Here is a 9,229-nt window from a genome sequence, read left to right as displayed (position 1 = left end):
CCCCCCCCCCCCCCCCCCCCCCCCCCCCCCCCCCCCCCCCCCCCCCCCCCCCCCCCCCCCCCCCCCCCCCCCCCCCCCCCCCCCCCCCCCCCCCCCCCCCCCCCCCCCCCCCCCCCCCAGGATTGTAGTGCGACGAAAAGGAGCTCAGTCGTTCTTCTGCTCGTTGGTCGCAAGCTAGGGTCCAAAGAAACTCACCCATCTGACAATTCATCGTCAGTCCCGCCTTGCTCGATTTTGAGAGCGCAGCAGAGACCCGTTGTTCGATACGCGAGAAAACTCCCGGGATCGGAGACTGCTCGTCTGTGACTGGGAGACGATCATAATCGACTTTGAGTCCTTCCGCTTGCATCTTGGCAAACACTTCTCGAGGAGTCAGGACACTGTCAACGCGATCGCCCGCCCGTCAGTGCAAGCTTGCGTCGAGGGTATGAAGGCAGCGCACTCTTCAGGTTGTATCTCTTCCCACGTTGCCGTGACTTCGAAAGTTCCGTTCTCCTCGACCTCGTCGTGCTGAAAGAAGAGGTTGACGTTATCATGCTGGCTGACGAGAGAGACGGAAGAAAGAAGATCCTACCAGGAGAACCTTTCCTCCAGTTTTTTCTCGCTCTCGCAACAAGTCGCGCTTGAGCTCGGCTTCCATCGCTTCAACAGTGGCAGTGGTTACTCCAGTCGTGACAACGTTCTCGAGAGGCTGATTGAAGAGTCGCAATACCTGGAACGACCAAGAGGATATCAGGATCAGATGAGGTCACTGCGCTATAGCAATTTCACTCACGTGTGGGCGAGATCGGATCTGAAATCTCTCGAAAGTAGTTTGTTAGCACCTTTCCAAGAGCAGGGCAAGTCGAGACTCACATAGAGAACCGGCTCTTCTCGCATCGACGTCCACGTGACCGGCATTTCCTTTGCCCCCATTCTCTCCAGAGCCCGCCTGAGTCCGTCGGCAGTAGGCATACCGGTACCATACACGAGCGGTCCATTCTCAGCAGTGGCTTCAGCTGCCGACTTGGCGCCGTCGTGCGCTCCAGACGTAAAGCTGAGGGGAACTCTGCGGAAGTTGGGAGCTCCATCGACCCGGTCCGGAAGGCTCATCTTTTGCAGACCCGAGAAAAAGTCCGATTTGAGTAGGGTGAAGGAGCTGAGAACGATTCCAGAGCGCTGGGCAACAAAATCGGCCACCTCGTCATTCGACGCAGTTCCGTCCGCGAGAGGTCGTTCTAGAGGAACGAGAGCATCAATGTCGGCAGTGTCGAGCTCGCGCTCGATCGTTTTGAAGACGGGTCTCTGTCGCACAAACTCCTCGTATGAGGCGGTCTGTCCGAATTCGCGCCAAGTATCTGGTTTGGTTTCGTTTAGGTAGCACATGAGGAGGATGAGGAAGAAGTAAGCTCTAGATACAGGCCGAACAACGGGGACGTCAGCTGAGAAGCAGTGATTCAGCACGTTTCTTGCGCACGGCAAGCTCACCTCAGCTCCTTGAGGCCGCGCGCGACCCATTTCTTTTTGTCAAACTCGGATTCCGTGTCTTCTGCGGCTTGACGAGCATCTTCGATGGTCTCGAGCAGATCAAAGGGATGACCACAAGCCGTGATCGCTTCGTCGACGGCATCTTTAACTTCCTGGCCGGTGCGGGGCACAGCGCGGAGCAAGTTGTTGATGACCGTGTACGAGTAACGCTTCGAGCGCGGAGCCCGCTTCGCACCATGACGAAGCCAGTTTGTAACCATCTTGATGACGACCAGTGTTCGAGTTGTGCGACCTCGGCCTGCAAGAATCGCTCAATGAGCCTGTCCGAGAAACACCGAACGGTGCTACACAAACTCGAAGAGACGTACCAAGTTGATCATTGACGATTAAAGCGTCATCCGGTGAAGCAGTCGTGACGGTCTCGAGGATGTCGCGTACTGAAAGCTCGAAGCGGTCAGCCTGCGGGCGGAGCATATCCAGGACAATAGTACATACGATCATTGAATTCGGGGAACTTCTCCGCGGTGATCGGCACACGCTTGAACTGGAAATGCTCGTCCATCCTCAGCTCGCGCTTGACACTATCCATGAGTTCGCGCAGAGTCTGGACCTGACTCTCGTCCTCGATGGTCTCCCAGACGTGATTGACAGAACCGTCTTCAGCCTCTGTCGCAAGGAGAATCCGGCCGTCGAACGCTCGAAGCTCGGCAAGCACATCCGATTTGAGCCTTTCTTCCAATACTTCGAGTCGAGAAGCCGTAATTCCGCTATGTCAAGGAGGTCCTCGTCAGCTGGAATCGCTAGATCTGACTTACATCGCCAGACTTACCTGTAGGATTTCACGTTCCTGAGAGAGACAGCTTCTTGTCTAAGCACATAAGGAGAGCCATTGATGTAGACGAGGGGCTCTTCGCGCAGGTTGAGCCAATGTACGATCGCATTCGGTTTGAGGTCCAATTTGACTGTTTCGAGAACTCGTCTGCATGATACAAAGACTGATAAGATAAGTAAGATAGAGGCTAGATGTGTCGACTCACCGGATTCCATCATGGGTAGGCTGCGAGAGACCATAGGTGTTTCCACCGGGAATACGTCGGAAATTGATTGCGCCTCGAACGACTTGCTCTTGGTTTTCGCCAAGCACGAGCCACTGGTCGTTCTTCAAGATCATACCAGAGCGCAGAATGACACCGGATCTGTTCTGTGCGAGACGACAGCGTACGTCAGGATGGAAGTCTGGCTCTCGGCGTCCCTCACTGAGACTCACTCGGATGATCTGATGTGCCCATTCGTCCCCAACAACCTCTCCTGCAGCAGCGATATCGCGGAATTTGCCGTGCAGGAACTTCGAGGTCATGCCGATCTTGCCGTCGGCGCCGTCACCACCTCTGGCGATCGCGCTCAAGTCGTGCACCGGCGAGAAAATGAAGAAGTGTCCAGTCTTGTTCATCCTCGAGATCATGTTCTGGATCTCAGACCTCGATTTGAGCCAAGTCGAGAATGTCACGGGAGGAGATGTCGAGCTTTTTGTCGGCAGAGGTGTTTCTTCGACAAATGCTCCGAATGTCACGAGGAAGAAGTAACGTTGCAGTGCTGCGAGCGCTTGCGAGCGATGTTCGGCAGCAGATTGCTCATCGAGGAGCGCAAGAGAAGCGTAGCGCACGCGATGAGCGAGAACCGATTCGCGCAAGTTGACGAGAGCGTCGCCTGTTCATTCAGATGTCCAATTCAGCATCGATTCTTGATCGAGCCACAAGCAGAGCTCACAGTGATCAATGATCGAGTCGACCACTTTCTTGGTCGCCGAGCCATCGTCGAGCGTCGAAAGCAACGACAAGACAATGTCATACTTGCCGAGAAGCGCAGAGCTGTTCCCGCGCGGGTCAGCCATGCGCTTGCAATGCATATATGAGATCTCTCACTAACCGTAGATTCTCCATGAGACCCGAGTGGAGCGAGAGAAGCGAGAGGATCGTTCCCTGGCTTCCTGCAGGGAGACCTGGTGCGTGCGCAGCCATCAGTTACGTTTCCCCTTGGTCGACCAGCCAGCCGAAGATGCTGGTCTTAGCGAAGAGTACTCACTCTTGGAGAGGACATGCATCAACCGGAGAAGACTGCGATCTCGCTCAGCTTGCTCAAGCCGTCCCTTAATCATTCGTTCGGCGGTAGCCTTGTCTTGGGATCTCAAGGTCGGACTGCCGAGAACGTCGATACCCCCATCGCCAATGTCGCTCGTCGCGAGACCATAGGGATCGACCGCGCCTTCTTCGAGGAGTTGCTTCCGGCGCACGATCAAAGCGGCACTCATGGCAAATGTCGTTCGCACGACGCCTACCCCGCAATTGAATACGAGTGACGACGTGGTCGGGACAGTCGAGATGAGAGAGGTGTAGTGATCGAGGTATCCGTCCCCGGGAGACTGATCGCGCGATACGGGAGTGCGATGAAACGTGACGTTGTACCCTGCTTCCCGGATCTGTGAGAACAGCTCACGAACGGTGCGGACATTGTCGGCTGAGACCCAAGTCGGTGTGATGTGACTCGAACCCTGCTTGGAAGGCGTGGCAGACGCATCTTCGCTGTGAATCAGGACAAGTCCCCCGTAGCGGAGCGACTCTTTGAGAACGTCTTGCTTGAGTCGTGCCTCGATCTCCTCGAGGTTCTCTGCACGGTTCGAGATCGAGTACGTGCGAGTCGGATGAGAAGCTTCGCGCAACACGAATGGTTGAGCGCCTGTCGCACGAGCAAAGCCCGAGTCAGTCTCATCTGCAGCTGTTTTGACAAGCGCACCTGAACATGACCCTTACCGATGTAGATGATGGGTTCTTCTCGAAGGCAGCACCATGCAGTCGCGCATCCCTCTGCTCCCGTCTCTGCATCGTTCTTGCTTCGGAGGAGCGTCAGAACGCTCAGAATGCCCGTCTCGGAAGGTTGAGCAGTGCCCCAAATTCCGAGCCCGCCGTCTCTGAAGTTGGTCGCGCCCCCTAGACTGAAGGTATCAGCTTGAGCATGGGTGCGTTGCTCATGTTCGGGGTCGGCAAAAGCGGACGCTTCGGTTTGGGAAGCCGAAGGCGGGGCGACGTAGCGATAGTCGGATTTGAGGATCAACCCGCGCGAGAGGACTGATCCTGACCGGGATGGAACAACGCTGGTTGCGAGTCGGCTCAGGTTGAGGGGCGCAGGTGGACCAGGCAGGGGTTGACCCTGAGGCGTGAGCGGTGTCGTCCTCAAGCCGCTGGCTTGGCGCTCAAATCGGTTCGGAGGAAGCAGAGACGCGCCGAGTGACGCTGGATTCCCAGTCGGGGTGGTCAACGGGGTGGCATCGGTGAGAGCCGAGGCGAACGAGGTCAGGCGGGGGGAACTCGAGTTGGATGACGTTTGGGACGACGAGGCAGTCGCGGTACGGCGGTGCTGGATGCTGATAGGTTTTGATGATTCGTTCATTCACTCTGAGCTGGATGTAGAGAGGAATGTAGAGAACGAATCGGGTCGATGAATCATCGACACGATGAAGCGCGCCTCCACGCCTCCGGAGTCCGCGAAAGTCCGTTGCGACAATTGCGACCCTGTTTCGCTTTCGTTCCGACCTGCACGACCTTCACGCGCGAATGATGATGGGCTGTCACACTATCAGATACAATTGCAACTACAGATATGATCGGCAGGATTTGGGATACAAGAAGTACAGCGAGAGAACAGACTCCTCCTCTTACGAACGTAGTACTGGTAGATAGGCCGTCTCGTCAGCAGCGTTCATACCTCTGCGCTCGTTCGCGCGCCAATAGGTTGGAACTCGTTCGCGCTCGACCGGGTCCCTGCGCACCATCGACCATCTCGCTCCATCCACCTCGACGTGATTTCCGCTCGCGACTGTCCCCAACTCTTCGATTTCATCTTCATGATCGTTGGCAGACAAGACTCGTTCGGTTCGAGGTAGCTGCTGGGTTGATCTCGCGGCGATCGAATCTTTCGGAACAAGATCTCGTGGCGGAGCTTTCGTAAGTTTGTTCGGTCTCGGTGGAGTTGCGTGGAGCGGCTGTTCGCTTCCTCCTCGTTTAAGTCGCCTCAACCGATCCCGGAGACGAGTCAACAGCCTCTCATTCTCATCTGCTCGTCCGCCCGCCCCAGACACGGAACCGTAGCGCGATTGTTCCTCTGTCGAACTCGTGTCGCGGTGTAGACGAGAAGCGTTGACGCTCGAGAGGTGGTCGAGCGCGAACGAAAATTCCCGCAGCGCTTGGTAACCCGCTGTACCTCCCTCTTTCGCAGGCTGGGTTGAACGCGCGATGGACGCGAGGTGACGGAGGGTGAACAGCTGGATCGCCAGGTTCGAGAATCGACAGGGCAAATGCACCGAGTCGGGAAGATGAAATGTTGCGAGCGTTGATGTTTCGGCTGATGCCGATGATGATGAGGAGAAGTACGACTTGGCACGTCCTTTGCCCTTGCCGTGGTGCGCTGGAGGGGTCATCGCAGGATGCTCGACGGTCAACTCGCGATGAGATTGTGAGTCAGGATCGTCGGGCGGTAGTATCGTTATCACGAGGCGGATGATGGTGTATCCCTCGTCGTCGGGCCTGAATTCGAGAGAAGCAGCTGCCGTGCAATGACGCGTCGGTTCCAGCGCAACGTCTTGTGACGACGCCACGAGCTTTGTATCACCGTACCTATTGAAGAAAGCTCGTCAACAAGCGAAAGGACCAAGTACACGCCGCACGGACCAAACAACGCACCACATGAGGAACCGCAACAGACTTGCCCAACATCTAACCTCGATTGCCCACGCATCTCGGAGGATACGTTTCCCGCCCGTCTCCTCTCTTCTTCTCTGCGTATCGCTGCTTAGACCGAGTCCAGTCGGATTGTCCAACAGCGACGTCAACTCGATCGTTTCCGGCACTTCCCGCTCGATCCCGTCGAGACCATCATCCGGACACACGTGTCCCGGCTCGCGGGCACAAATCGACGGGTGCCCGAATCGCGTGCCATCAGCAAAAGCAGCTGGTTGAACCGGTGCAGGATCCGAGTCGCTGTCGGGTATGTTCGCGAGCGGAGTTGAGGTCGTATCGGACTCTTCAGGCGACGAGTCAATCGCAGGGAGCAATGAATTGACAGGAGGGAGAGGAAAGCTGAGACGCGCCCCGGCTGAACTGTTGGTCAAGGCTGAAGAGGCAGTCGTCGGTCTCGCGTGAACCGACATAGCCTGCTCGGAGATACCAGGGGCTTGAATCTGAGGAGGAGAATCGCGACGGGGCGGTGTCGGAGTCTGCGAATCTGGTGGTGGCGGTGGCGGGCGCACTGGTCGTGGCAAGACTGCGTCGTGCATCCACGCTCCTTCGTCGAGCGGCCTCGCATGGTATGTTATGGACCGACCCATGTCTTCGCCTCCGTCGGTCGGTTCCGGTTCGCTATCCATCGGACGACGAGTCGCAGACTGGACTGTACCATTCGTCGAAGGGTAACTGCCTTGGCGACTGCTACAGTCGGTTCCTCCCTCCTCGGCTATGATTGAGCTCGCAGGTTCCGTCTGCTCATCGATAGCCGACATGGATCGACCGGCATATGCCGACGCGAACAGCGGAGAGTCGGCGTTGTCGAAGTACGTGTCTGCCGCCTCGACATCGCGAGGAACGTCGACATGCACAGGTTCACTGACAAAGCGTCCCTGGTGCTGCAATTCGGCCTGTGAGAAAGGATTCGAATCGGGATTACGGATGGAGAGCTGGGTTGAATCGCCATCATCGCCTTCTTCGTAACTGTCCCGCCTGAGCTCATCGTGACCTTCTTCCGAACGAAGCTCGATTGGCGAGACGCCCGATCTGACAAAAGTCTCCCCAAGATCAGCGGAGGTGCGGTTCACACTGTTGACCCTGCTGTGCCCGTTCGCGCTACCCGAGCCAGATCCGGACCCGGAATTGTTTGAGCTATGCCGGTCTTCCAGACCCCAGCTCATGATTCGTCCGTCCGATCCTCTGTGGACCGATCGGATCGAGTTTGACGCAGACGGTGTCAGGTAGGGCATCTCGACGGGGCTTCCGCCACGCTCGACGCGATGCGTTTCCACATGGGCGAGATGGAATGGAGCTGTAGTCGGGCGGAACAAGTCTGATTGATCTGATTCTGCGGTGTTCCTCCTGTAGTAAGCTGTCGGTAACGGTGGGACGGGCGGCGCTGACACGGGTGGGAACGCCGTATTCTGGACGACAGGCGTTTCAGGTGGCGAGGGGGGCAAGCGAGTCGGATGAGGTGGTACCGGTGGTGCCAGCGGCGCTCTTCGAGGATGTGGGGGCCCTGACCGAGCCGTATCCGGCTCGAAAGTGTCCGGATTCGATGAAGTCCGGATGAGGTTTGTGAAAGGAAGCGATTCGGCCGCAGTGCGGAAAGAAGTTGTCGTCGAGTTGGTTGGAATCGCTGCGAGACCAGGGCGCTCGATTGACTGAGGTGACAGAGGTGGCGAGCTCGGGAGCGAACCAGCTGAAGCAAATTTGGATGTGAGTGGCGGACGGAACCACGCACCACCACGTTTCGGAAGTCTGGGAGAGCCAGCCGGCGAAGCTGTCTCGGTCGTTTGAACTTCAAACTGCGACGCTTGCGCAAGGGCTCGAGAGGATCCGAGCAGCTTGGTTTCCTGCTCTTCGACCCGGCGAACCACCTCTCTCAGTTCTCGGTCCTCCCTCTCTTGCCGCAGCCGTTCCTCTTCTTCGCTCATCCGGATTGCGAGTGTCAACATTTCCAGCTCCTTCTCGTATTCGTCTTGCGGTCTAGCCGCCCCGGGCGGGAGTGAAGGTAAACCCTGCGGGAACAGGCGGGATTTCTCGTTCGGATACGAAGGGCGGACTAGATCCTCCGTTGTGAATGGAAAAGGTGGCAAGGTATCCGGGGTAGATACCGAACGCGTACGCCCCGGCTTTGTGCGCTCGAAAGAAGCGCTGGCCAACGGTTCACCGGTTCGCCCCGGCGGTGGCGTGTTTGAAGCTCGAGGAATACGTTGTTCGTGTTCTTGAGCTGACAAAGCTAACGCCTTTTCAAGGGCCTCCGACTCTTTTAATGACATAGGTGGCGATTTCGCATGTGTTGTCTCGAGGCGAGACGCTTCGAGCGCGATCCGAAGTTGCTCGTTTTCTTCGTTCAACTGCGCGGAGGGCTCGAGCTCGATTCATTTCGACGGGCAAGTATCGGTTCCCGCTAGGGTACTTACGACTGATGTCCTAGTGGCGGACTCGCGCTGCGACTCTTCGATAGCTCGACGAAGGAGACGCTCCTCTTGCTGTGCGAGATCTTCCCGTGCGCCGGATCCTCCCGCTTGACTTTTGCCGCTGCCCGCTCTTCTCAGCTTTCGAGGCTCACGAGCTTGTGACTGTTGCGGGGTCGAGACGCTATCATCATGGTGTGGGTGAAAGGGTGGAGGTGGGGGTGCCGGTTTGCGAGGCAGGCGAAAGCTCGATGGCGATACGCTCGGTACCGACGAAGACCTGTGGCGATCTGGCATGTGCGGCCGCTCGACAGGTCGGCTCTGCTCGTGGACGGCAAGTTCCCCGGAGGAATGGTCAATCGCGCGTCGTGTGAAAAAGCAGAAAGCCCGCAGTGGAGAACCTGCGTCAGAGCTGCATGATTTCGATCGAGACCGATAGGAGGACAGAGACCCGAGTCTATGGTAGACATACTCGACCCAGTTCAGGCTCGCTTTCATTGCCAGTAGCTTCGTACGAACGGGATGTCGAGGCGAGGTCCGAGGCTATGTCATCGGGTACAAATTCGCCGG

At 57.3% G+C, this 9,229-nt stretch overlaps 2 protein-coding genes across 2 annotated transcripts; both read right to left on the bottom strand.

Annotated features, from left to right (window-relative positions):
- Nucleotides 1-195: 195 nt before the first annotated feature.
- Nucleotides 196-4,911, bottom strand: JCM15063_001257 (uncharacterized protein; the record flags this gene model as incomplete). Its single annotated transcript, XM_076678046.1, has 15 exons — nucleotides 196-380; nucleotides 443-510; nucleotides 575-712; nucleotides 776-793; nucleotides 856-1,390; nucleotides 1,468-1,765; nucleotides 1,836-1,904; nucleotides 1,963-2,234; nucleotides 2,297-2,446; nucleotides 2,505-2,668; nucleotides 2,735-3,174; nucleotides 3,235-3,335; nucleotides 3,394-3,466; nucleotides 3,550-4,200; nucleotides 4,275-4,911. Coding segments are annotated over 15 exons (3,799 nt in total), but the record flags the coding sequence as incomplete, so codon positions are not given.
- Nucleotides 4,912-5,176: 265 nt separating this feature from the next.
- On the bottom strand, nucleotides 5,177-8,956 carry JCM15063_001256 (uncharacterized protein; the record flags this gene model as incomplete). The annotated part of the gene is made up of 4 exons (XM_076678045.1): nucleotides 5,177-6,134; nucleotides 6,201-6,596; nucleotides 6,666-8,599; nucleotides 8,666-8,956. The coding sequence occupies 4 exons, from the start codon at nucleotides 8,954-8,956 to the stop codon at nucleotides 5,177-5,179; spliced, it is 3,579 nt and encodes a 1,192-aa protein (XP_076535001.1).
- Between the last annotated feature and the right edge of the window lie 273 nt (nucleotides 8,957-9,229).

Source organism: Sporobolomyces koalae (genome assembly GCF_050403365.1).
Source record: "Sporobolomyces koalae JCM15063 DNA, S_koalae_JCM15063T_v1_ctg11, whole genome shotgun sequence".
Lineage (NCBI taxonomy): Eukaryota > Fungi > Basidiomycota > Microbotryomycetes > Sporidiobolales > Sporidiobolaceae > Sporobolomyces > Sporobolomyces koalae.
This window is presented reverse-complemented; position numbering and strand designations above follow the sequence as displayed.